This window comes from Furipterus horrens, unplaced genomic scaffold (assembly GCF_987537825.1).
Source record: "Furipterus horrens unplaced genomic scaffold, mFurHor1.1.pri manual_scaffold_3, whole genome shotgun sequence".
NCBI classification, from domain to species: domain Eukaryota; kingdom Metazoa; phylum Chordata; class Mammalia; order Chiroptera; family Furipteridae; genus Furipterus; species Furipterus horrens.
The window spans coordinates 144,240,008-144,267,841 of record NW_028327173.1 but is presented as its reverse complement, the minus strand read 5'-3'; the positions used below and the strand labels follow the sequence as shown (position 1 = coordinate 144,267,841).

The 27,834-nt window shown below is 43.8% G+C and overlaps 1 protein-coding gene and 2 long non-coding RNA genes across 10 annotated transcripts in view; 2 read left to right on the top strand and 1 right to left on the bottom strand.

Annotated features, from left to right (window-relative positions):
- Nucleotides 1–1,077: 1,077 nt before the first annotated feature.
- On the bottom strand, nt 1,078–11,724 carry LOC150016247 (uncharacterized). 2 transcript variants are annotated; one of them, XR_016509782.1, is made up of 3 exons: nt 11,400–11,724; nt 8,031–8,094; nt 1,078–1,384 (listed from the first exon to the last, which is right to left on the bottom strand). It is a non-coding gene; the product is annotated as an uncharacterized LOC150016247 (long non-coding RNA). The 2 variants fall into 2 exon arrangements; XR_016509783.1 differs by lacking the exon at nt 11,400–11,724 and adding an exon at nt 9,151–9,353.
- On the top strand, nt 6,451–7,989 carry LOC150016248 (uncharacterized). Its single transcript, XR_016509784.1, has 2 exons — nt 6,451–7,025; nt 7,236–7,989. It is a non-coding gene; the product is annotated as an uncharacterized LOC150016248 (long non-coding RNA).
- Nucleotides 11,219–27,834, top strand: part of MEIS2 (Meis homeobox 2) — a 199,936-nt gene continuing 183,320 nt past the window's right edge. For 3 of the 7 annotated variants that reach the window (XM_090270386.1, XM_090270384.1, XM_090270387.1), the window contains exons 1-7: nt 11,219–11,374; nt 12,633–12,865; nt 14,381–14,522; nt 15,240–15,290; nt 16,217–16,267; nt 17,063–17,212; nt 26,724–26,838. In XM_090270386.1, coding sequence (XP_090126512.1) covers nt 11,363–11,374; nt 12,633–12,865; nt 14,381–14,522; nt 15,240–15,290; nt 16,217–16,267; nt 17,063–17,212; nt 26,724–26,838 — 754 coding nt within the window. In that variant the 5' untranslated portion in view covers nt 11,219–11,362. Of the gene's footprint in view, nt 11,375–11,854; nt 11,924–12,632; nt 12,866–14,380; nt 14,523–15,239; nt 15,291–16,216; nt 16,268–17,062; nt 17,213–26,723; nt 26,839–27,834 lie in introns of those variants that run through there. The other 4 variants (XM_090270390.1, XM_090270388.1, XM_090270389.1 and 1 more) reach the window with 3 other exon arrangements.

Below are 27,834 nucleotides of genomic sequence, written 5' to 3'. Positions count from 1 at the left end.
CGTTGGTGGTGACCGAGGGAGCTCTGGTGAATATCAGGTTCGGATTAGTGACAACTCAGAAGTCCTGCCGGCTGTAGGGGGGAGGGAACTTTGCCAAGGTCTCTGAACTCGATGCAAGAGAGAGCAGCTTCCCCTGGCGCCGGGCGGAGCTGGGCGTACCCCAGTGAGACCTCTGTCCCGGCCAGAGCGAGCCCCGCCGCGCTGACACCCCGCCCAGAAATGGAGTTTGTCAGCGATCATAAAATGGGAATTGATTATTCCAGCCACCATTGATTAGGGAAGAATGCTTACTGCAGCAGCAGGGGAAAGGTTAAGAGGAAATTGACCTTCTTCCTAGGTGACATAAAGTCATTAGGTAAATGAGATATTCACACAGTTTTAAAAGGTCATGCTCAATTTTTATTTGTAGCCCGAAGAGTCAGCCTGAAGCTTCGGCTTAGGGCAAGGACCCCGCTCTTCTGTACTAGTGGAACGACAGGAAGAAAACTCTCCCGCCTCTCTCTCTGGGCAGGGGCAAGGGTGGGGAGTGGGTTACTGTCTTGGGAGGATCACATTGGAATTGGCTGGGGTCTTGGGCCCCCGAACTTTGTACCTCCTGCCTGATCCGTGTTCGTTTCTGTGTAAACTTGTGCGCCTGTGTGTCTCTCTGGGGGTCTGCGCTGTGCGCCCGCGTCACCTCGTTTCGGGTCGCCCGCCAGCAAAGGAGCGTCAGGCAAAGGCAGGCAATTAAAAGCTCTTACCTGACTGGAGCCGACCACGTTTCAGAGTGAAAGTGATTTTTTTTTTGAGAGAGAGAGAGAGAGAGGGAGAAAGAGAGGGATGTATTTATGCACATATTTATCCCTTTAATTATAGGAATTAATCCTCTTATGACTAAAAGGTAACGTCGAAGGACGTCCCTTTGATGTGGAAAAGCATCATTTGTGACTCACATTCAAACTGATTTAGGAATAATTGTTGTTAAACGCTTTACAAGAGAAGTGTTTAATTGAGGGGCATTCGTAATTTTACGGCTTAGCACTAAATTAAACGTAATTAAAAACTCAGAAATTTCAACTGATTTTTCCAATTATTTTTATTGTCTGAGCTAATTGTTACACAAGGGTATCACTTCTCCCCAAAAGTATTAAAAAAAAAAAAAAGGTACCATACCATTCTCAAATATTCGCCAAGAGGATTGGGAACTTTCTCCACGCACAGGCCAGGTAAGGGGCCTTCCTCACTCCCCCTCCCTCGGTCCTCGCCTCCGACTCGCCCCCGCCCCCACGGTAATTAAGCGTTTCAGCCACTCTCCCTCTTTTCTCTGAGTTCCTGCAACACCTTGGGTTGTGTGAAAGTGATGGCAGTTCTCTTCTGCAGATCATTACGGCAAATCTGGAAGTATCTGTAGAAGGTTGATGAATTTCCTGAAGTAACACTTGTCATACGTGGTGGAGAGATTTTTTAAAAACGCAGTAAACACAGCTCTCTGGGGGCGATCCCTGTATGCCTCTGCCTTTGAGTGTGTGGCAAGAGGGTGGTGACACGCAAACAAGAACTGGGAGATGTTTATAAACGTGCACACAAGGACATACAGATGCGCGCCGGAAACTTCCTTTTGCTGCTTTTTTCTAAAAGGCAAGGGTGGGTGTGAACAACCTTCTCAACTGGGTTCTGGTTATCTTTTTATTTTCTAATACTGGGATTGAAGGCATAAAGCCAAGCTATCGTTGTATGTGTAGCTTCTCTTAATGTCCAAAAAGATTTATTTAAATACATTAAAAGGTTTATAAAAAATGCTTCAGTGTTATGGAAATGAAAACACATTTCCATTTCCATAACACTCATCCAGAAGTGGCCTTGTCCTTCCTATCAGACTTGGAGGGAATCCTGGGACGGAGGGTATGTGTGTGTGGGGGGGGGGGGACGACATAAAATTAGGCAGAATGTGAATTTATAAATTTCAGTTAGTCTAGACAGAGCATGTGGAGCAATGGAATGTTTGTGTTTCAGTGAGTGTCTTTCATTTTTTGGTAATTTTTAAGATAGCGCCTATCCTAAAATTTAGAATTCAGTGGATTCAAGTTTTCTATCAGACTTTTCCATTTACCACCACCCCATAAAATAAATGATCGCCTCTGATCTGATGTGCCAGGAGAAAATGGGTAGAATTAAACCAGTCAATTCTGCTTCCAACTTGTGTCTTTTGATTGAGTTCAAAGGTTTCAACAGTACAAAACCTTTCGTTTATATGTATTATTTCTTTTTCTCCTATACCGGCTTTTAAGGAAAAAGAAAGGAAAAGTAATTATATTTCCAAGTTAATTTCCCCGGGAAGATTTCAATCTTCCAGGTAATTTGATGATGGGCCCTGACACGTGTGAAAGCGTCTGTGCAACACCTCCGGGTTTACAGGAATGTGGCCGAGGAGGTACCCTGAAGTCCGGTTTTTGTTTCTCTACCAAACTGACTTAATTTGAGCTGAGATGTGGATATTTAAACCTGAGCCTTTCCAAGTGGTACAATACCATTTTGGAGAAGAGGTTGGAGTAGGCAGAGTTGAGATGAAGGGAGAAAGGCTCCCTTTGGAAGTTATAAATGGTGAAAAAGACCTGTAATCCGATGTAGAAAAATGAGTAAAAGAGGCAGTGCACACTTTAGCTTAGGCAAAGATTGCTGAATCCTTTGAAGAAACTGACACAGATTTTCCAGAGATGGGAGGAAAGACAGAGATGGGGTGGGGGTGGAGGAATCCTACGGTGGGCATTTTATGTAAATAAGTAAATTTGAAGTGCAGTGCAAATCCAGAATAGTGAAACTGACAGTTCTGACAGTATTGACAACATAAATATATGTTTGAACACTGCACTTTCAGACACTTAACTGATGAAGCAATAAAAAATTCGACTACAATATTTCAAATAATCGACATTGATGTTTTGATACATCATTTTAATATTCCTAATCGATTTATCACTCTGAGGCTGGTCAGCTTTAAGTAAAAATGGGCTGCAATTATTTGCACCTTGGCTAATGATGACCCAATAACAGTTCTCAATTAATTACACTTGAACTGTGCTTTCCTCCTTCAGTGTGGGGGTAGTGGTGAGATTCTCAGGGAACAGAACCAGTGTTTGTGCCATCCTTCATCCCACTTCTTTCTGTTCTATTTTTGAGACTGGGGGTAGTAGGGAGGATTTCAGAATTAGGAAGGGGTCTCTGTCTGGTGATCACAGATATTGCAAGACTTAAGTCCCCTCACTCCAAATAGTCACTGACTGGGTCTGTATCTGCGATATGGTCCTCACTTTTACTTTGCAAGGTCAGAACTAAATTTTAAAGTCTGCAAAAATAAAGTTGCAAGAGTCCAATTCTCCTCTGGGCCTCATGCTCCATATCTTTTTCTGTTTCAAGAACTAGATGGAAGAAATGTGTTCAAAGGGAGGACTGGAGAGTTCTCTAAGGCTCAGAGTGGTGCGTGTGCGTGCGTGTGTGTGTGTGTGTGAGAGAGAGAGAGAGAGAGAGAGAGAGAGAGAGAGAGAGAGAGAGAGAGAGAGAATCTGAAACACCTAGTGAAGTTGAATTTCTCTTTTGCCCCATCCCCCTGTACTGCTCCCCACATACCCTTGAGGGTTTACGGGGTGTCTGTTTGTTTTTGCTGCTGTTGTTATTCTTTTTAAGCCACAAATAAGAAAACAAATCTCAGCGAGAAAAGAGCTTGGATGCTGGTGAATACCGCATTCTCACGCGTGCGTTCCATAGTCCCTGCCTGTTGGCTCTTTCCTCTTTGCCCTGTGGGGTTTTCCAGAGATTTCATACTCCCATTTTTTCTCACCCATCTCCAAATTTGACGTGTTAGTGGTGGCTGGGGTGGGAAAGCAAGAGAGGATAAAGCTAGTTCATATTTTAAAAGAAAAAGGTATTCAGGACAGGCTCAGGACAGAAACTCGAGCAGTCCGTTGTGATGTACAGACCCCCGCGGGAGGGACCCGAGGGGTCGTGGGGAAGGCAGGTGCGCCCACTCCAGCTCTCTCCCGAAGGTCGGGTGGCCCGCGGTACTGTTCCCACACCTGTGTAGCCCCGACCTTTCCTCAAACTCGCACTGAGACTCGGTCTCTGGACGTAAAACTCAACTGGACTCTAGCCGGGATTCCAGAGTCTGATTTCTTTCCTACAAACTTCACAAATACCGTTTTAATCCCCTCCATACCACCGCCAGTTGAGACACTGAAGCTGAAAGCGACACGTTCATAAACATTTAAGATGCTAATCAAAGGCAATAGATTTGAGCGACTCACGCTGGGTGAAGGTGGGAGCCCTAAAGAGTATCAGTTGCACTGGTATCAGCCTTTGACCCGTCCGTTCTAAGCCGTTGGCGCAGAAAGGGAGGGTAAAACTAGAGAAGGATCAGCAGGAAGAAGAAAAAGGGGGACCGGATCAAGATAACGGGAGAGACAGGAGAAAGAAGGAAGAGGGAAAAAGGGAAAAAGAGAAAGGAAGGAAGAAAAGAAGAAAGGGAGGGAGGAAAGAAGGAAAGGAGGTAGGAAGGAAGGGAGGAAGGAAGGAAGGAAGGAAGGAAGGAAGGAAGGAAGGAAGGAAGGAAGGAAGGAAGGAAGGAAGGAAGGAAGGAAGGAAAGAAAGAAGGAAGCGCGGGAAGGAACCAGACTTCAGGAGCGAGCGCACGTCGCGTTTGGAGTCCCGCCAGATAGCGCTAGAGGGCTATTTATTGAAATACTTGCCTTCTGCGAGATAGTGAAGCAACTAAAATTGGAAGAAATAAGAAATAAGAGAGTAAAAGTAAAGAAGGTGCAATGATTCCACTTTATCTTATTTAGGAAGATAAATTGTGGGGTGTTCTATTGCTATTTTGGGGGGAATGGGAGGTATACGGTAGAAAGCCTAAGTGCAGAAAAGACCAAAAAACAAACAAACAGAGGTCCCCTTTCCTCTCTAAATACGAATTAGGTAGAGAGTGTGTAAAGTTAACAGGTAAAGAAGTGGAGTTCTTCCTAGTCCAACTTTCTGAGCTGCTGGTTATGCTGGAGGGAAGGTCAAAAAAAACAGTTCACAATGATGAGCTAGGTTTCTAGAAAAGAGATTTTTAAAAAGTAGATGGCTGCAAGGGGGTGAGGAGGGAGAGGCAAACACATTATTGGAAACACCAAATAAAATATATATCAAAAATTCCAACTGTCAGCCAGCAGGTCTGGAGCAGAAGAGAGCCTCTCTGCCTTTGTCCCAGAGAAGCTGGGCACAGGGCTATTTCTGCAAGGTGACAATCAGGCTCCTCGAATAACCATTTATAAATACTCTAGAAAACTTGGAGAAAAAAGCTAGACAACAGAAGTTCACTGCACTCAGAACCCAAAGGACAGTGACGCAGATGAAAAAAGAAGACCTAGTGACAGAAGTGGAGTCCAAGCAGAGAGAAAGGATAAAATATTTTGATATTTTTTACTAGATCAGGTCAGTAAGAAAGAAAGCTTTCAAATAATACTCTAAAGTATTGATTTGGTTTTATTCTAAAACCCCTGGCATCTCCACCTAGCTTCTCATTTTAAAATGCACTTGCCTTTTACCTGAACGAATTTCTTTGAATCAAAGTAATAATTAATATCTTTCTTCCAAATTAGCAAACAGAACCTCCACAAATGAAAAATTAACCTCATAGTCCCCCTAAATCTGCTTAATCCAAAATACCTCAATTCAAAACATTAACTAAAGTTACAAATAAGATTGTTAGATTTATTTGCTCCTCTAGCAAGGCATCAATTGTTCTAACTGTTGTAAGCTGACAAAATGGATTTAAATCTAGAAATTTAAATACACAGATCAACTAACACTTCGGACCACACTTCTGAGGAATTTTACATTAACTATGCTGAGGACCTACAACTTTCTAGGGGAAAAAAAGGTGAGAGACAGGCACACAGTCTTCTTAAGGAAAGTGGACAAATTCATCTAAAAATAGAGTCTGGGTTCATGAAAGTCATTTGAAATTAAATACTCTCCATAAAGCCAATGCCTTCTACATTAAGTAAATATGGTGAGATTCAATTATTCTTTTAAAAATTTGACTTATCTATAATAGGATTCCACTTTGAGACCAAAAAGAAAAGGAAAAATAGAAAAAAAGCAGTTCTCAAAAATCTTGGGGATGCTTCAATAAGAATGAAGTGATTAAAAACAGACTCTTAAATTTGAGAGGCCCAATTCTCCCTCCCACTCACCCCTCCCTACCCAATGAAGGTCCACTCCCTTTCACCTCTTTTTTCTCTTTTTTAATGCAGCCCCCCACCCCACCCCCCACACACACTCTAGAACTAAGTAGCCGGTTTGGGATTTTGAAGAAATAGGTTTCAGCATCCATATTTGTTTTGGGGCACTTGTAAAATGCGATTTGTAGAGGGTCTTTAGCCTTCTGATTGTCTTTGAATTGTTTTTACTGAAACAGATCTTTTGCAGTTAATGAGTCCCCACGCAGCTGGACAGCTCCTCTCGGATACTGAGAACTCTAACCCCAAAATGACCCCAATTTGACACCGAAAGATGAAATTTTACCGCCTGTTAAAACCATTTCCAGCCTGGTCAAAAGAAGCTGACTGTTGACGGAGGTGTGTGCTGCCTCCTGTGACCCCCCATCTCACGCTTGTCTCCGAGGCCTGCCCCACCTACTTTTTCTTCACCCCAAATGTTGGAGAGCAGATGAGCATCGCAGCCTGGCCAAGGGTGGGGACGCTGAGGACCAAGCATCAGCAACGTAATATCAGGCTAGAAATCAGAAAGTGCTTGCACCCTACTACGCGGCAAACGCTTCTATCGGACTGCAGTATTGACAGTGGAGGGAGACCAGGAAGTTCTTAAGTGTTTTTCAGCTCTCTGTATAAAAACATCAGCAAGTTGGTGATTAAAAGTAATAGTCCTTGGAATGAATCAGACTGACCAAGAACCGACACCTTGAATCACCTCCAACTTGATCTTGTGTGTACTCCCCCTCACTGTGATGCTATTTAAAACCAACAGTTTCATAAATAACATGCAACTAGGTAAGTGAAATATCTTTAACTTTCAAGAAATTCGGGGTTCTCCCTTTAGGCAATTGGTGAATTTTTAAATGCCATAGATTTCCTCCAGTAGGGTGTTACTTTTAACACTCTCACACTTCTTAACTAACGCCTTTGGAGTTAAAGATGGTTTTTTATTTCTTTAACAGTATCTTAACATGTCCTTTTTCTCTCCTTCCTACATCAAACCAGGTTGTCCCTGTTGTTTGCTTTAATGTATTCAATAAAATGGAAAAGAAGTTACAGAATATGAGAGAGAGACAGAGAGAAAGGATTTTCCAGGTTAAAACACCTTCTGCATCTCCCAAAGGATGAAAACACATGAAAATAGTGTCAACTTTTTTTTTTTTTTGTAAAACCCAAGATTATCACGGAGTAATCAACCCATTATTAGCTTAACAACTGTTTGAAAACATAGAAATCATCTATTGGTCTGAATCGTTTTTACTCTGATGCATTGCCTCAGAAGAAACAGGTCTTAAAAAAAAAAAAAAAACTTAATCAGTTTTTCTAAATAGAGGCTGTAGGGCTCCTAACTCTACAGTTACTACTTTGAGAAAAAAAGTAGTAGAAGCAGCAGAAGGTAGCAACGGCTGAATCTGTAAACTCTGCGATGCAGAGGTTCAGTTCGAAGTTATTCTTTACAAAAGGAGCATTTATCAAGGAAATTGAGTTTCTTTTTTAAAAAAGAATTAAACAACAATAATCCCATTGGCGACAATAAATACGCAAGGCTGAAAAACAGAAGAATTAAAACTGAAAACTGAGTATAAACTTTTCAGATAGCGGCGCTGCAAAGGAAACTTGGATCCACCAATATCAAGACCTCTTTGCAAAGTCGAAAACGCTCCGCAGAGACCAGATTGGTTTTTGCCCCTCATCCTTCCCGCCCTGGCAAAACTGCATTTGCGTTAACTATCGCTTGAAATAAAATTCTGGAAGCCAACTTTTTCTCCTCCTTTGCGTCTTCTTTTCTTTGTTACTCACCTTTTTCTTATGTCGACGAGAAACTCAGTAACAAATAAGGATGCTTTTAATCTTGGAGTTTCTTCTAGGGGAAAAAAAAAAAAAAAAAGGAGGTGGAGGGGGAAGAACCCTTCCCCCAGCTTGCAGGTTTCATACCCGTAGGCTCTTGCAGGCTTGAAGCCCGGCACAAATGTGGCTGAAAACCTGGGATAATTCTCCTGCCCAGAGCTCCGCGTGCCCGGCCATTCCTTTTCAGGCAACACTGGGAAATACCTCGCCGTCCGCAGCCCCGCTCCCTGGCGTCGCACCACCCTCGCTTCTGCCAGGCCTTCCTCACTATCTTTATAAGTGAGGGCCGATTTCCCGCAGACATCATTGTTATGATGGCTCATTTAATCAAACTGTTTAATTGCTCTGGTAATCACTATCATCATCACAGGTGCTCAATCATTCATCATTTTTGGAGGGCTTTATTGACCTCCGGAGTTCATTCCCCAGCCCTATTAAAATGGGGCCAAATTTCTCTGACTCCGCTTGGAGTCTGCAGGCTGCGATCTAAGCCCAGTTGAGTGTAGCCCGAAAGGGGCAAAAATAAATAAATAAATAAACTATAAATCAATAGCCCATTCCGCCCTTCTCTCTCTCTCTCTCACACACACACACACACACACACACACACACACACACACACACACACACTTTATTCTCACTGCGTCCTCCACTCCCCACCCCCACCCCGGGAAGTCAGGTCAAAGCCGCGCGGAATATGTACTAGTTTCTACTCTCCAGAATGGGTTCAAAGTTGGAGAGGGAGGAGGCTGTTGAGGAACACTCTGTTCCTGATTCTCTGGGCGGGGGACCATAAACGCAGGCGAGAATGAGGACTTGGGAAGAAGGCTCGCTCCAAGCGCAAGGCCAGGCTGTTGGGCTGCTGGTAGCCTTAGAGGCGGCGGGGTCTGCAGAGTTCCGCGCGCTAAGTGACCGTAGCTCCGCCCCCATCTCGGGCTCGGGGTGATTGACGCACTGCCGCCTGGAAAACCAAGGCGCGGAGGTGCAGCTCGGGCTGGGCGCAGCTACGGCCAGCGATTGGGCGAGACTCCGGACAGAACTACTTTTTACACAAATGATTTGGGATAGTTACCTTGCCTTTCCTGCACTCTCCTCCTTTTCCTTTTTGGAAAAGTTCATTCCGAGGCAAACCTATCTTCCCGGTCCCACAAACTGCGCAGTGTAATTAACACAGCCATTAGCTGTCGTTACCCCGCCGAAGCCTCTGCGCCCCCTGTAACTACAACAAAGCTGGGCGGGGAGTGTCGGCCAACCCTCCTCGCTTGATATCCTCTCTCCCTCTCTTTCTCCCGTGCTCTCCGGCTCTAAGTGAGATCCCGTTTAAAGGCAAGCGCGCGGACACACACATACACACACACACACACACACACACACACACACACACACACACACACACACACACACACACACACACACACCCCTTGGCGAAATCAAACATCAAACACCTAAACGACTCCTTCCCCATTTCCTCCCACCCGATTCCGCCGAGGCCCCCAAAGGCTCTCCAGGGTGGCCCATGTCCGCAACAACGCTGGGAGAAACTGCTCTCTGAGTTAAGCTGGTTTCCTCTTGTCCTGGAAAAAATGAATGTTGACAAAGGTCCTGGATCTGCACAGGGAAGAAAGTACCACTTGAAAAGAAAGAAAAAAAGGAAAAAAAAAACAAAACAAAACCCTCAAGTCCGGCGGTGGTACCGTCTACAGAGCCTGCTGCTCTTGGATATTAGCAGAAAGCCTTCGGCTGGCAGAGGAGTAGGGGCCCGCGGAATTAAAAGGAACAAAAGCAAGAGCGCCATGCCCAACGTCCCCAACACGACCCCGTTAGGCACCAAGAGCCCGGAGTGATGGGAAAATAAACTAGAAGTAAGTTTCTCTTTTAAAAAAATTAAAAGATCTGAGCCTGTACCGTACTTTCCCTGTGGTTTTCTGCAGTTTTCCTCTCTGCGCTCTCCCTGTCCTCTTCATATTCTCTCTCTCGCTCTCTCTCTCCCTTTCCTCTCTCACGCGCGCGCGCCCGCGCGCGCGTACATAAACACTCTTTCTCCCTCTCCTCTCTCCCCCCTCTCCCACCCCCAGCCGTCCCCGCGGAGGAGCAGGCTTGCTGATTTGCTCGGGTTTGCTCGGCTCCTGCCTCCCCTCCCCACTCCCGTCCCCCCGCCCCCCCAGCCTGGGCAGTCCGACCGCACTCGCAGCATATCAGAGGCTCGGCGCGGCGCGCTCCTCCTCGCTCCCGCTCCCCACTCCCGGGATGTGTCTCCGCCGTACGACGGGCTATGGCCACCACGACTTCCGGGTTCCGTCATTTCGTTCTCCCGCCGCCGACCCGCGCCGCCAAACTGAGGCTCTTCTATAAGCCAGGCAGCAGCCAACCTGCCAACACCTACTGACACTCACTCATCTCCCAGAGAGAGAAAGAGAGCGTGAGAGAGCGAGCGCGAGAGAGCGAGCACGAGTGAGAGCGAGCGAGCGAGCGAGCGAGGGAGAGACAAAATACCTACCAGGAAAGGGGGGGAAGAAAGTCCAATTTTTGCAAACTGTTCTTTTTTTTCTTGATCCCCCAACCCCTGCTTTCTTTGACCGATACTTTAAAGAGAGAGGAGCATATTATAGATACCGCGGGGGCAAAGCTAAGAGAAGGGGGAGGGGGAGGAAAATTCAAGAAGCAGAAACCCCTCGCGGAGTTTTACTGGAAGAAAAAAAAAAAAACGGGTCTGAAAGATTCCTCCTCTTCATCATCATCAACCATCATTCATTCACTACCTTGACATTCCGGGCTTTGATTGACAGCTGGAGTGGCAAAAAGCCATGAAACACGACAGTTCGGTTACATGTGGGCTGCTGACGGGCCGCTCGTAACCTTCAGTTCGGGGGCTTGACAATTTTTTTTTCTTCTTTTCCTTTTTTTTTTTTTTCTCCAACTGAGGGGAAGAGAAGAGAAAGAGGGGGAAAGGAGGACCGAAGAGGAGGAGGAGGGGAGGGGGAGGAGGAGGAGGTGGAGGAGGAGGAAGATCAGGAGGAGGAGAAAGAAGAGGAAAAAAGAGAAAAAGAAGAAATATCACAGAAAAAAAAAAAACTCTTCGTTGTATTGCCTGGGCTTTTTTTTTTTTTTTTTTTTTTTTTTTTCCTTCCCTAAAAAAATAACATATTGGAGAATTGGGAGAAGTTTCCTTGGTTTGGACAGAAAAAAAAAAAAAAAAAAAGGAATCTTCAGCCTAGATCACTTTCTTATCCGGACTGGGATATTAAATATACGACACATCCAGGAGTTTATTGGAGCGCAGACTGATGGCGCAAAGGGTAGGTTTAAATCTCCAACACTTACCTAGATATAAATCCTCTCCTAAGAGGGGCCTGTCCCGATGCTTCCTCTCCCTTCACCGCTGATGCTGCTGCTCGCTGCTTGATGATGGCGGCCAGTATTTTAAAAAATAGCAGCAAAATTATTCATCGGCTTCTTTTCCCCCCCCTCCGTGCCTCTGCGTGTGTGCGAGTGTGTGTGCGTGCGTGTGTGCGTGTCTGGACGCGCGTGTTCCAGCGCTGTGCGAGCGGGCGGGCGGCGAGTGCGTGTGAGTGGTGTGTGTGTGCGTGTGCAATTGTTACACGCTTTCGCCTCGCTCCAGCTTTTACCCCAGGAGCGCGATCCCCCCGGTTCTCCTGCTGCCGCCGCTGCCGCCGCTGCTCCCGCGGCTCTGGGCGGGCACCGGCTGCGTAGGAGCCGCCGCCGGGGCCGCCGCTGGGGCCGCGCTGCCGCAGCCGCTGCGCCGCCGCCTAGACTAGCCTGGGCTGCTTGTTTTGTCTCTGAAATTGACAAGGACACAGGGAATCAGCTGCTAAATAATGTTTCTGGTAACTTTCACGTTATTCCCCCCCACCCCCACCCTCCGCTCCCTGCCCCCGGGGAGGCACTGGCCCCAGTCTTCCCTTGTCCTCGGCGTTCCCGACTTGATTATTAACGTTTTTCTTCTCTTTATTTTGTTTCATTTCGCCTTTTGATTTATTGGATCCTCTGGAGGAGGCGGAGGGGGGTTAGGGGTGGGATCCGGGGCTTCCTCCTCGCACTAACTCCACTTCTCCCTCGGTCGGCTCGCTGCGGTTCTGCTGCCTCCGGCCCGAGCGGGACCTCCCGGCTCCCCCTGGGTCCCCGGCCTCACCGCCCCCTCTCCCTACTCTAAACGCTGCTCACGGCTCAGACTTTTTCATTTTAAAATTTAAAGACATTTTCCCCAACTTTCAACTCTGTTGTTTCGGCTGGTTTGGTTTCCGTGTGTTCAACTCGTGCTCGGTGGTACTTTTCTCCTTTCTGACTTTGTTTTTATTTTTATTTCTCTCTCTCCTTCTCTCCGTCTTTCTCGCTGTCTCTCTGTCTCTCTCTCACCCCCCCCCGCCTCCCCCCTCCTCTCTCACCTTCCTTTCGGGTTGTTCTCCCTCTCTCATCTCTACTCCTTTCCCACTTCTCTTCTTGCTCGTTCTCCTTGCTTCTTTTTCTATTCTCCCCCCGCTTTCCTTGCTCTCTCTCACCTCCTGCGCCCCTCTCCCCTTTGCTGGGCTCCGACAGTACGATGAGCTGCCCCATTACGGCGGGATGGACGGAGTAGGGGTGCCTGCTTCCATGTACGGAGATCCTCACGCGCCGCGGCCGATCCCACCGGTTCACCACCTGAACCACGGGCCGCCGCTCCACGCCACGCAGCACTACGGCGCGCACGCCCCGCACCCCAATGTCATGCCAGCCAGCATGGGATCCGCTGTCAACGACGCCTTGAAGCGGGACAAGGACGCGATCTATGGGTAACCCCCACCCCCACCCCCGACCCGGCATACTTTGTGTCAGTGTGAGTTCGAGTGTGTGTTTGTCTTGGGGGGGGGGGGATTGAGGGAATGGGCGACTAAGTGGGGAGTTACTTCTGCTTGGATAAGGGGGGACCGTTTGCCTTAAGAAAGGACAGTGCAGGGAGCCTGTTCTTCGGCTCCTTGAGTGTAAGTCCTCAGAAGGTAGGGCTTCCTCTACCCCTACGGCCCTGTCACTCCGGAGTGACTGAGTCTTCAGAATCTTGCCAGGGCCTTCTCCCCAAGAGCGGGATTCCTGGCCAAAGGACACAGAGCTGGTCCTTCCATGCGCCCTAACAGAGGCCTTGACGAAGGAGAAAGTTTCCTGCCGTTGAGGAGCAACTTTTTCTTTTCTCTTGTGTTTCCTACCGAGAGTCTGGGAGCCACTAAATACAGCTTGAGCTGGGGATCAGGGCTGCTTCTGTCGGCCAGGAAGTCCTAATCACCCACTTCTTAATTCTCTGTAAATAAAGGGGGCAGACCTTGAAGTGCAGCCGGGTGGAAGGGGCTGCTGCTTGCAAAAAGCGGCTCTTGGTGGTGGTGGGGGGTAGTGAGGGAGCTGGCTGGAAATTATTTTATATTCTGAGAGCACTCGGGAGGGATGTGACTGCACAGTCCAAACGCGTACCCCTCGGGGCTCTCCCAGTTGAGGGTAGGTGGGGAGGACTGCGGGATACCGAGGGGAGGGGACAGCCCGTCAACAGCAACTGAGCCTGAAGCCAGAGGCCGCAAGCATCCCGGAGTGTAGCTAAACCGCCCGGAGGAACACAAAGGGCAGAAGCGCACGCAACACTTCCAAGTTTTAACACTCGATTTATTTATTTTTGCCTACTGGAGAAATGTGTCTTTGGAAAGAAGCTTTTGGGCGTTTAAGATTTCTATTATTTTGGCCCCCACACTTGGGCTTTACTGGAAGTAGAGCAAACCAAGTTTATAAGGCAAGGAGGTAGAGGGGTTAGAAGAGCCCTCTCCGATTTAGGAAATATCAGCTCGGGTGTGTATGAAGGTGAAGCCTTTGGCTGAAATGCCCGCTAAAAAGCGTGGTCAAGGCAATTTTTTATTTCACAGAGTGTTCCTTTCTTGGGAGGTCAGGGCTGGGTCTCGGGGGTTGGTGCGGCGGCCTCTGTAGCGTGGGGAGTGGGTCTGGATCCACTCCAGGCTCCAGACTGCCTGAGCTTCTTAGACGTTTCATTACGTTCCAACTGAGGCTCTTTTTACTTGGCGGGCTAAAGGGGCCAGAGGCTTCCCCCAGCAGATCCGAGGGACTCCTGAGCTGAGGGAAAAAGAGCCAGGCCGTTTTTCCTTTCTGTTTCTGGCCCAGGCTAGGCTGGCTGAGGAAGGATTGTAAAGTGTGATGCGTGCCTGTTGTATTAAAGAAGGAATCCGATCCCTCCAAACTTGTTGATTACAGTTCTTGCTCCTTCCCCTCTGCACCCCGTCTTCGTGTGTGTGTCTCTGCTTGGCGCTGCCCGTTAGGCACCCGTTGTTTCCTCTGTTAGCTCTGGTCTTTGAGAAGTGCGAGCTGGCGACCTGCACTCCCCGGGAACCCGGAGTGGCCGGCGGAGACGTCTGCTCCTCCGACTCCTTCAACGAGGACATCGCGGTCTTCGCCAAGCAGGTCCAACCTTCTTGACCCACTCACCCTTCGGCAGCCCCATCACCCCCCTCCCCTTCCCTCTGAGCTTTACTTGAAAGAGGAGGAAAAGGCAGGGACACCCGATCTGTTCCTCCGGCCCAGTCCGCGCTCTACGCCTCCTCCCCATCCCTGAGCCTGGAGGCGAATTGGAAGCGGAGATAAATATGGGTGTTTGTTTTTCCCCCCAGCCAGGAATACAGGGGCTCGACCCTCAAATTAAAATTGACCTACTCCTAATCTGGGGCTTGGCCTTTTCCCCTGCCTGCAGCTACTTGAACAAGGATTGGGGACAGGGGCTGTTAGGGACCCGAGAGTGCCCTGGAGGGAAGGAAGCTGGGCGCCTCTCCGGGCGGTCCGCGCCGGGCGCAGAGTTGAGGAAGGCTGAGAGCCATGGCCCCCTTGGACGACAAAATAAGAGAGTACTCGGGAACAGAGCACGGCCCTCAGTTCCCGGCTACAGTTCAGCGGTTCCAGGGACCCCTTAGTGGGCCAGGACCAGAAGGCCCTGGATATTTTTCAGCTGACCCCACTAATTTAAGGCACTAGCTTGTTTCATGCAGTATTTTACCAAAGCTCCTCTCCTCTGTCACTGTCCGTTCCTCCACCATCCCCACTCACATACTAGTGACAGAGTTGGTTTTTTGTTTTTGTTTTTCAAATGGAGTGATAATTCATGCTGACTTGCGCTGCTTCTTATAGGTTCGTGCCGAAAAGCCACTTTTTTCCTCAAATCCAGAGCTGGACAATTTGGTAAGGCTCACTGTTTCTTGTCTTTCTCCAGTCTGGGCCCCCTCTCTAGCCCAGAAGCATCCACTTTCTCGCGGAGCTCCGAGGAGTTTGAGCAGAGCCTTCCTTTGAAGCTCCAGTGGGACTGGGAGGAAGGGACTAGTTTAGAACCCCTGCCAGGGAGATGGCAGTGAGGGGCGGGATGGACGTCCGGTAGAGCCGAGCCCGGGGAGGCAGCCAGCGGGGACGCAGCGCCGAGCGCGCGAGGAGGGGACTAGTCCCAGGTTTTGGCCCCGGGAGTGAGAGCAGTGAGTTATTTCCTCTGTTTGCTGGGGCAGGCGTTTGAAACCCCCGGCAGCTAACCCAAAAGAAGTTAGGCTCGGCAGAGGCGGGCTGGGGAATACGGGGGTGGGGGTGGGGGGGTGGGGAGTGAGGGGCAGGCCAGCGCAGGCCACTTTTAGGTGCGATTCTTTTGCTAATTTGCACGATTTCAATATTAAAAGTACTTAAATCCGCTTTCAAAGGCCCTGCTTCACCATTCATCTTGAGTATTTCCTTCTTTAGCAAGGACGGATTTCGCTGGGTGTGCGGTTCTAAAAAGCTCTCTCTCTCCTGAGAAGCGACTTAAAAAAAAAAAAATTGGCCTGAGGTCGAGGAAGGGGACGGTTAAAGAGGGCTCAGACGGAGAAAGCAGGCCTGGCCCTAGGAAAGCCGTCCTTACAAATAGCATACAGAACACCAGGAGCAAAGATATTAAATGCTTCAGCTCAAATTGAGTGAGATTCCTAGCCCGTGGCCGGTGAGGCAGAGCTGATCAGCAATCACTTGGCTTTTCTGACTATTTCTTCAAGGGTGGGTTTTGCGTGGTCACTCGCCTGTTTCTTCCCGCCAGCCCAGTTCTCCACCCCCAGGTCCCAGTCTGAACTCCACGCTTTGAACTTTTCTTTCAGATGATACAAGCAATACAAGTCCTAAGGTTTCATCTTTTGGAGCTAGAAAAGGTAAGCAGGAAATGACACTCCCGGCTCTCCGGTAGACTTCCCTCTCCTAGTTGTGTTGGGATGTTTTCAAACAAATCTCCAGTCTGAGGGATTGAACACCTGAAGATTTTGAGCAACACAGTACCAAGTTCTTCCTTAAAATTGCTCCTCCACCCAGGGCCTCAGAGGATGGGTGAATTAGACAGCCCCGCCTTTTAAAGTAGCCCCCCACCCTTTATTTCCCCAGGCATTCAGGATTATTTTGAAATGCAGCAAACCATTTGTATTACTGGACAGTCAGCCTGCTTGTGTCTCTATTAGCTCAGCTCACCCTCGGCTCTAAGCGTGCATTAGGTGCAAGCAGAGGGAATCATCCATGCTGGGGTGCCTTTACATTGCTCTGCAGCTCAATCACTTTCCCCTGGAAACATGCAAACCTCCTAGCTTATTGAATCGCAAATGCTAATGCTGTTCCCAGTTCCAGCGTTCTAACATTTTGATGTTATCATCAAATCGGATTTTCCTCCCTGGACTTCCAGTCTAAACCCAGTTATTTCCAGTCCTGTTTCTTCTCTCTTCATTGTAACTTGTTGCTTAGGGAAGTCTCTGGAGAATAGTATCTGCTGCAACAATTGCTCTATTGTTTCCTCAACTTCAACTATTACACCCATTAATTAGTCTTGGTTTGGAAGACATCGAACTGTTGCTCTTTCCAAATGTAACCTTGCAACCTGATATTTTTCCCTTTAAAAAAATGAAACAAAACAATAACAACCACAACCCAAGCTGAACCCTTCATCACAACCCTCCTTCTAGGTCCATGAACTGTGTGATAACTTCTGCCACCGGTACATTAGCTGTTTGAAGGGAAAAATGCCCATCGACCTCGTCATTGATGAAAGAGATGGCAGCTCCAAGTCAGATCACGAAGAACTTTCAGGCTCCTCCACAAATCTTGCTGACCATGTAAGTCTGTGAGCCTTTGGTATTCTTTTAAGGCCACTGGGTAAAGCATTTCTTTTCTTTTCTTTCTTTCTTTCTTTCTTTCTTTCTTTTTTTTTTTTTTTTTTTTTTTTACTTTTGTAACATCTAGCCCCACTGACTTAGCTTTCTTTTTAAATATATTGATCTCTTTGGAGGTGTTCTCCCTTTCTTAGTAACTCTGCCATACCCTTCCTCTTCGTTTCCTCTTTCTAAGAGCTCCCTCCTTATTTCTTACGGGAACCAAAAACCAGGGAGTTGATGGAGTGATGTGTGCTCTTAATGTGTAAAGTTTCCTGGATTTGGTGACTTGAGTGTTAGCAAATTGTCTGTTTGATATGGTGTCCGCTGCCTTTTCTGCTTTCTCAACTCCGTGCAGTCGGTGCAGCAGGGAGAGAGAGGCAGGACAGCTAGCTGAACAGGATGGGGGAGAGAAGGCTGAAGGAAAAGAGAGAAATGGGGAAGGGGGCTGATTTGTCTGTCTCTCACAGAGATGACAGTCCTGAGAATTATTGCCACTGTTGCAGTGTACTTGAAATAAAAGGAGCAAACACTTTTACAATTCTCAGAGATTTTGCTCTATAGAAACTTATTGCCAGAATATGGACTTATTGCCAAATGCCTGACACATCTTCATAATAAAAGACAGTAACCTTGATGAAACAGTTATTAACAATGTATTGCAGAAAGCTGAAGGGAATTGTGATTGAGTAACCATAGGTTAGTGGTTGAAATTTTAACGCTTTAACAGTTGGTGAATGAGGACAGAAAGTGTAGTAAGGAAAGACTGTGGATGTCAGGCCAGGGAGGGATTTCTTGCTATTCTCTCTGTTTTTAGTCCTATTTTGGAACTGATCTAGTAAGTCTGATGCTTAAAAAAAAAAAGCATATGTAGTGAGACTGAAAATTTGAAAAAGAAGCAAAGAGAAAAAGGATTGCAGCTGGTAGGAAAGGCAAGAGTGGTGAGGTTAAGGAGTGGGTGTGAACAGCAGTGTATTTATAGGAACTCAAGCCTGGTTGTCTATAGATTGCATTCATTTGAGCACACAACTTAAATGATATAGGCTGTAGTCTAATAACTTGGTGGCTGAAATATTAATTTAACACTCTGTGGAGTTAAACAGGCATTGAGGCTTGAAGGCAGTTTGTATTACCATCACCACCACTGCCACCTCCACCACCACCACCAGCACCACCATTCATATTGCTGAGTGTAAAGAGGAATGGTTTGAGATGCCTTAAGAATAAACGTTCAGTGAGGTTCTCCATCCTCCATCCCACCACCAAAAATTTTGAAAATATGCAGCCTTTGTGCTGTATGGAAAGACAGTCTAAGGACAAAAGTTTAAAAAGGAAAAGAAAAGAAAATCTTGGTCCTGGATATCTAGTTCTGACAAAGTATAAATGCTATGCCATTGAAAGATCCTGTGCCTATCTGCTGTACTCTAACTTTTCTCATCACTATGGGGGGAAACTTCGGAAGCTGTTTTCTATACTGAGTGTGTTAACTGAAATCCAAAGAGTGTAGCAGCAACAATGGAAAGTTCATTTGCTGATATGTAGCTTTGAGATGTGTGATTATGGTCCGCGAGGCATGACGCTACCTTAGGAATATTTGTTGTTGTTGTTGTTATTATTTTCATTTTTCATTGCTTCCTGTTTCTAAATCCATGTGCATTTTACGTTATTGGGGAAATGGGAAGGAATCTTGTTACCTGGTTTGTGGAATGAGAGGTTCACAGTTGTCTGCAGCCAAACAGCTTTTCTCGTGACATTTTTAGGAGTCTTGACTACCTGGTTTTCTAGAACAGTTTCTTGGCAACTGCTTTTCAAGTGGATGTATAGAACTAGAACATGCTGATGTTTACATAAAAGAGATAAGATAATATAGACTGTTTAGAGTATTCTCTGATAGACAAGACCAATTTATGGAACTATTGTAATATTTAAATTACACTCAAGAAGGAAGTTGTACCTAAGAGGAGAATGCTTTAATAACTTAATAACCACCATTTTTGGAAAAAAGAGTCAACTGTAACATGTGTTGCTCCTCTGTCAGGCCCCCAATCAAGTAGATATGGCAATGACAACTGATTTATTTTGAACCCATGAGGGCTTGCCACTTCATTGGGCATCAGAATTTAAAGCCTTTTATTTCATAGGGATCTGAACTATAATATTCTGTCTTTAGCCCCCTGCTATTTGTTTGGAAAGGAAGCAGTAATTTGTTCCACTAGCACAAGGAGTAGAAAATGGCGAGGTTTGCCACAGACATGGAGAGATTTCACCATTTCCAACACTTTCGTACCAGAGGTATATTGACTGTGTTCATTTCCAGGCCTCCATCTACAAAGCGAATTCTCATGCCTCAGCCTCTTCCACAAGCAGGATCTCTCTCAACCCCCCAGCCACAAAAAAGGGAAAATACCACAGAACCACTACCTGAAAAGTGGTCCAAGTGGGACATTTTCAGCATGTAAATGTGCCCAATTTGAATCTCCAGGTTTATTTTTTCATTTGCTTTGATATGCATATTTAATACATTGCCCCGGGCTGGATCTCATTTGGTGCACACTGGTGCAGGGGTGATGATGAGCCACTTCAGAAGGACCGAGAGTGTGTTGTTTTCTCTGTTTTATCTGTTGGCCCACTGTTCTGATCCACTGTGCTTCCTCATGGTTTTATTTGCACATGAAATGCTGAGAACATTTTAACTTATTGGCTATGAATAATGACAGCTAAAAAAGAAGTATAGTTTAATTTGTTGTGTGCCAAGGTTTCTCTTGTGGAGGTGACAGTTTGTGACAGCTGTTTGACACCCCCAAAACACATACACCTCTATCCTTATTAAGTGGAATCAAGCTCGTATGTGTGTGTGTGTGTGTGTGTGTGTTTAAGGAAGGGAGCTGGCAAGGAGAGAGTGAAAGAGAAAAGAATAAGTACGTAATTCTGTGTAGCAGAAAGCAGACAGAGAAGCATCAGAGGCAAACTATTAGGTACTGGAATAGCTTTCAATTTTCTTAAAAATTTTGAAAATAGAAATGAATAAAAGTAATTGTTATAAATACCTTGAAAGCAAGATTTTTGGCAGACTTTTGAGAATGAGTTTTATATTATATTCAATTACTTAGTAAATCAGGCTGTTGTCATGCTGATTTCACATTCCATAATTTTATATAAATAAATCTGATACAACATGAATGCATTAAAAGAAGGCAACTATAACATCTTACCTTCCATGTTACATTCGGTAAAGATACTGAGTTTGTTCATTTATTATTGACATTTACAAGATGGACATAATGATACAAAGAAGCTTGGAATTAAATAAAAAATACAGTTTGCAACATTAGCTACTATTTTTATTTTGTTTAGTAAGTTCATAATGAATGCTTATGTTTTCAATATTATAATGTTTCTTATGTTATACTCATAAGCGTAATCGCTATAGGTAGAAAACAGCTATTTGAGTATTCTTTAGAATATTGGGGAGATAAAAAACTATGATGGTAAAAGAAAATAGAATTCTAGTTTTCAGCTGCAGTTCATGTTAAGTTTCCCAGACATTCAGATTTATCATGGTTAAAGTAAATATGTCAAGAAACCAACTCTTTAAAAAAAAGTTTCAAATTGAAAACTCTTGTGGAATAATCATGCGTTTTCTAGTTTGTAGTATTTCTGAATAATAGGCAATATCCACATAATTTTAGGTCAAGTCTTTAGATCTGGTGCACATGAATGAAATGTGTCTTTATATTTACATATAAAGATATTACATATCTTTAGATCAAGTTTAGACAAGGAAACGTATTTGTTTGAAATACATTCTTTGAGCTTAGCTGTATTTGCCTAAAGTGTGTACAGTTATATTGTTATTCTTAATTAATGTTCTTACGGAACTACATTTTTTTCCCAACAAATTAAGTAAAGGAAAGAAAATACGACTCTACTTATTAACGATTCATGAAAAATGTCTTAAAATTGACTGGCTCTGATAATATGACAAATAAAAGAAAAAATATTTTAATTTTTATGTTGAAAGCTATAATTTAAAATGAAGGTATGCTATTGGTTTCTTTTGCATCTCTAAATATGTCAAGTTTATTTATGTCATTATAGTTTTAAGAAATGGGTTAGGTTAGAAGGGAGAATCCTCAGAACCTTGTTCCTGACGGAATATGAGCAAGTACCTTTAGATAATTTTTTTATTACCTGGCAAATTAGAGGGAGTAGGCAGTGAGGAGAGGAGACCTATCTATAGAATACCAAAGGGGAAATACGAGATTTGATAATATTTTCATTTGAATGATTTATTTTATCAAATAGTTTCTTCTTTCTAGTGTTAAGATTAGGCCTTACAGTGTGTTAGTTACCTAAGCCCTCTGGGGGTCTGTTCCAGGAAAGTTCTGCCTCTCAGCTCTCTTCACCAACTCAGGCAGACATGGCTGAGGGCATGGGTTTTCTGTTATTGTTGTTGCTTAGTTTCTAGTGGTTGATAGCTTTGCTGTCAATTTCCCATCTTGAATAATTATATTACTTAAATCACTGAGGTTGTGCAGTTAGAATATGTTGTCAGTGTAACTGTGATGAGATGAAATTAAACAAAGATGCACTTGACAGCCACAAGCATTCACTATCAGATTTAAATTGCAATATTTTTCAAAATTCATGTTTTTTTTTTTTTCAGACTGATAGTCTATGGAATATACATACAATTCAAAACTATAGGAGACATTATAATAGGACATTAAACCAACAACACAAGAAATTTCTATCTTCTCTAAAAGTTGCTCCATTAAGTGGAGGAATCATTTGCAAAGAGTACTTGCCACTTCTGTGAGAGCTGCTCACATATTAATTCCCAAAGCTTAATAGAGGGGAGGAGACAAGGAAAGACCCAGCTCTGTTCCCATTTTAAAGATCAAGTGCATGTCTGAAAACACACACACTCCTCCAGAGTTCTTATGTCAACTTTAGAATAACAGACTGAAATTTTCGACATTTTCATACCTTACAATTGACATTTTAAAGGCTTGACTACCTTATGATAGGAGTTCTCATCTTATTTTTTAAAAATAATTTTTGCATAATGTCAATTAAGAGTTAACACATTGAAGAGGCATAGGAAATACGTTAACAGTATTAATTATGTGTACTGATATTAGCACACAAGCCTTTGTTGTTTAAACATATCGAGTCACTCCATTTGCTGATTAAAATACCTTTATGTATGTATACTATTACTTTCTACCTATGAGCACATATTCTGAATTACTTTACTGTATTTTCCAAGTTCATATGTAACTTTTGACTGTTGTATATCATGTTTTTATTGTGTAGGTTCTAGAAAATCAAACGCTATTTTGAAGTATTTTTAATACTAGAAATAAGAGGTGAAAGTGACCTAAGGAATTATCTTGCCTAACTTCTCAATTTGAAAGAGATAAAGGAAAGAAGTTCCAGGAAAATGAAGGGTGTCACTCACTTAAGTTTACATGATCAGTTAGAGGGGGCATGCCAGAGTCTTTATTCCAATCTAATGCTCTCTCTCTTAACCACATCCATGGAATCACATCCCCATTTTGGGTCTGAGGTGAGTTTCAGATTATTTTAGATAAAACTTGTGTGTAGTATGGCTGTTTTATTCTTTCTTGAAGCCTAATAACATTTTACTTCCCCACTCAGTTTTGAATTTATTTAGAAACCCTCATACATTTACTACCTTGTCTCTTTGGATAGAAGAACCATGAGCTGTGTGGAATCATTTAAATATGGAAATATCACCAATTCACCAGGACTTATTAAAGAATACCCTATAGGCACAGAAATGCCATAATGGTTTAAAATGTTACAATTCCCACCATATCTTCAGCCTTAACAAAAGAGGTGCACATATGATTTGCTTCCTGTGCCCGGAGACTCTTGTCCTCTCTCCACTCTTTCCTAGATTTAGCAAAATTCAATGATGGTGCTAAATCAATTTTTTTTTAACTTTCAAGGGAGAAAACACTGGCAGAATTGTGTTTTCTAGGGAAAGCTGTGTGTAAATGAGAAACAGAGGAGAGCAGCAGAGTGATCTCCTGTGGCCCCGCTCCTACAAGCTCTCCCTGTCTTGTCTCCTGCTTTTATATTAATTACAACTTGCATTATCAGCTGTGAGTCCATAGCCCAGCAAATAGAAAATACTGCCCCTGGAGACCTAGCTTCTTGTATCTATTTTCCATCTCCTTCTCTTGTGCTCCACTCAGTATTCACTGCTTTTCTCCTGCTAACACCGCTCTTTCACGCAATTACATGAGAGCAAGAAGAGTACCATATTTGACTCCCAATTATTAAAGCAACTGGGAATAGAAACACGATCACTCCTTGCCCTGGGGTGTCTTTGTGATACTTTTGGCTGAAGAACAGGATATATATTGTGGAATGCATATACCTGAATACTCACACACATGCATGCACACAGAGAGCATTTCTCTTTATTTTTCTTCATACGTCATGTGTTTTACATGCTTTCATATGCCACTTTGGCTTCAAGATTCACTAAACTTCTGCATGTAAATTGGCAGAAAGCCAGGCCATTACTCTTGAAGGATGTAAACTTGGAAACTATCTAGGGAGGGAAAAGAAGAAGAAAGGAGTTGTGATATAAACAACTATTTCAATTTAAGGAAAAAATGGTGTTATGGGATTATATTGTATCTGACTATGTAAGTTATAGTTTTTGTGATCAAAGATATGGCAATTTTTCATTGATGAGATTATCAATATTTGTCTTGGTATATGATCGAGTCCCCATGGTGTAGCTGAATACAGACAAGTTTGGGGTGACTCCTCAGCCTTGAAACTCCAGAAGAATTTATCTGTTTTTCCTACTTTCAGGTTGGGTGAATATCATAGTCCTGCTTAGTTTGTGTCAGTCTCTCAAACTAGTCCATAATACTTGAGACAGTCTATGGAAATACACATCTGAGGGAGAAAAGAGGGAAGAGACACGGGCAAGGGGATTAGTGAACTGGAGCCAATCTCAAATCTGGGCTGAAAACCTAAGACCCAACTTGTTTGGAGGAACCAGCTGCTCTTAAAGTAGTATTTGCTTATGTGGCTTACTTTTATTCTTTTATTTTAGAAAACACCTCCTCTGGAAAGCCATTGAAAGAAATAAATCAAATTATAAATTAATGAGGTCTGACTCTAAACTCAGCACAGGTTTGACTGATAGGGACAAACCAGTACTTTCAGTTGCAGGAAGTCTTTCTGGGCGATCCCTTCAAATCACTACAGTGCCCAATCAGAAAACCCCACTCTGGCTTCATTTGAACACTTATGTAATAGCTATTGGATGACATTTGCCTTAAAACATAGTTGAGGTGTTAGTGGTTAATTATTGTAATTTTCATGAGGGGTAAGGAGCTTTTATAGTAGGCGGCTTAATAAAAAGCCTGCCGTGCATAAAATTAATATCACTTGCTGTGTACACTGAAAAGTTTAGCGTAGGTGAATGTGTTGCAGCTATTGCATTGTCTAAAAGGAGCCTCTAGCCAGTGTTGCAGGACTAAACTCACACCATGCTATTGGTTCTCTTTCCTTTTTTGTTTTTTTTTTCCCCACGTAATTCTTCTTGCTCTTTATCTGATTACCATCCGGCAAACAGCTGACATGAAGAGGCTGAAAAGCTTGAACGGCCCCTATATTCTGTTTGCCTATAGGTTGAAACTATTGGAGTGGCTTCTAACTGAGATGTAAAAGAGAGATTGCAGGCACAACTTTGTTTTAATATAGGTAGCAGGAATCCTTGGTTTTCATTTTAGTCTGTGCAACTTCATTCCTTAATCTACTTTCTAGAACATATCTTTACTTTAGGGATTTTTACCTGTGTGGTACTTACAGTCACAGCATTTCTGCTTGGGGTTTTCACTTTCAGTCAGTCGCATACCTGATGGCAGTGCCGGTAGCATTCTTGGATATAGATGTCGCTTATCTACAGAGCTTTGGGTCATTTTGTCATCTATCACAAATGCTAAATAATAATTTACAATCAGTTTGTAGCAGATCTGTACAGGAGAAAAAAGAAAGCTTTTTCGGCTGTTGTTCCAAATAAGAATAGTCCCCTGTTTTGTCTCACCTGGTTTTTAAGTGTTATTGTGGTAAATTTTATGTTCTATATGTACATCATAGAGTTGAGGTTGAGGAAAATGATAGACTGATTTTTTTTTCCTGGATAAACTATATATAATGACAACATTGCAAGATTGCTTTCAGATGGTTAAGATGTTTGCCTGTTCCCTACAGACATGTTGGTCTGTCTGAAGCCTTACCAAATATTGCAAGAAGCAGTAGTGTACTTTGAGAGATTGATGTTGTTTTTAAAAACCTTTTTACCCCCAAAATCTTCCCCCCTCCCCCACGCCCAAGAATTTACCTGCCTGTAGGGTGTGGGCTTAGTTGAAATCATTGCATACAGGTGACAAGTGTACAGCTGTGGCCTTAAGGCTGGTGTATTTCATATGCTGTTCCTACTCTCTGCTTCTGCCAGAGGAAATTCCATCTCTTGCCTGCCTTCATGTGGTGCTGATAAAGTCCTTCCTGTACATTAGAATTCCTGTTTTCCTTTAAGCAACAGCAGAGTATTGGGAATGATCAGGAAAAGGGAGGAGGAACAGAAGAAGAATACGCTCAGCAAAGTAGCATGAGCTATAACTCTCAGTTTGCCTCGCTTGCCCTTTGAACAAGTAGTTCTTCCAGGAAAGAGGCACTGCTCTGTGAACTTAAAGCTTCCATGGAGCTTGCGTGAAAGTCCTATCAGTTTTCTTAGATAGCTGACAGTCATTTTTGTCGTTGTTTGTGCAAGTCAAAGTAGAACTGATTATTTATTAGACATTGATGCAGTGATTAATACCACTGTGTCTTTTGGTGGTATAATCAATTGAAGACGATTTTGAGAGTTCAGCCAGGCTGTTTTAGGGCAATGTATTTGGAAGGTGCAAAGAAAGAGCTATCTCATACATTCTTGAGGCAGGAATTTTTTTTTAAGAGAGTCACTGAGCTTTGTAGATGTTAATGTTCTGCAGTAGTTAGAAACCAAGAGCTCTGGAATCTATTTTGTGGAAGAATGCTCTCTAATTAAGATGGCAAGAGGAGAGATGACTTTTAGGTCTTTAAGTAAGCTTTTTTCTAAGTTTAAAAATTAACTTTATTAAGGCATAATTTGTGTTTAGTTAAAATTCACCAGTTTTAAGTGTCTGTATCAATTTGCTTTAACAAATGTACACACTGATGTAACCATCACCTCATCAAGGTTCTAGAGTTTTTTTTTTTTTTTTTTTTTTGGTACCTATTGCTGAAAAGACGACATACTTGTAGCATGTCATCTATAGATGCCTAGTTCCACAAATACTAATATGTACACATTTTGTCTCTTTCCACACCTTTCTTCTTGGCTCCTCATTTATGGCTGAAATGGTAACTGTGGAAAAATTTCTTGGAATTTTGACATCAGAATCCTGCATCTTGGCGAGATCATGATGATGCAACCTCTACCCACTCAGCAGGCACCCCGGGACCCTCCAGTGGGGGTCATGCTTCCCAGAGTGGAGACAACAGCAGTGAGCAAGGTAAAAGGTCAAGCATTTTCCTTGTGAAAAGTAGGCGTGACAAAAATACTTCAGTATTTTATGACGTCAGTGCATCTGCCTCCCTGTAAGTAGGAGGATGGCAGGTTAGGGAGCACAACTGCTACTTAGGGAGACCATATTCCCTCTTTCAAAAAAACTTAAGTTACTTAAAAAAAATCAAAGTGAGAGATGTGTAGTCTTTAAGTAGGCATTACACTAACAATGGATTAGTTCTGCCAGTTCTTTTATAAATTTGGTTATCTACATTTTGTGTGTGTGAGTAAATATAATGACAGAGCTCCTCTGTGGTTATGTGCAGTGGTTTTAATTATACTATAAACACTAGATTTTGTTTGTAATGCCCACTATAAGAGTTCTCTGTAATCGAGCAATAATGCCTCTAAAGCACAGAAGATGCAGAAATCTGTTCTTTTTAGCTCCAGAAGTACTGCACAAATTTTATATGGACTCTTATCTTGAGAAGATGGATTTTGAAATTCTTAGAAGGTTATTTGCTTCCACTCAGCAGAAAAGGTGACTTTTGTTACAAGTCCTAAAAATTAGAATAATCAGAGGGCAAGGAGGATGTGAAATGCAGATCATAAGGAAGCTTAGTATAATTTGGAGTAAATTTTACTGTTTAAAAACTCACCTACTGCACATAGAGCAATTATATGCTGTATTGGTAGGGATGACTCTTCTATGGCTAAAATGGTAATTTAAAAGAAGATACATTACTGAATGTGGGCCAGAAAAGTGTATAGATTTTACTTTTTAATATTTTGCATTAGATGGTGTCTAATCTCCTAGGTCTATTTCATCTCTGTTATGACTGTGTTTATGGCCACAGTATTTGAGTATTAGTCTTCCAAGTAGAGGACAGTGTATCAGCTTGAACTGTAGGCATATATGCCATTTAAAAGAGGGTGGTTGATGTAGGGTGAGTGCCTTCACTCTTCCAAGTTTCTGGCCATGGATTTTGGATTCTGGTATTCT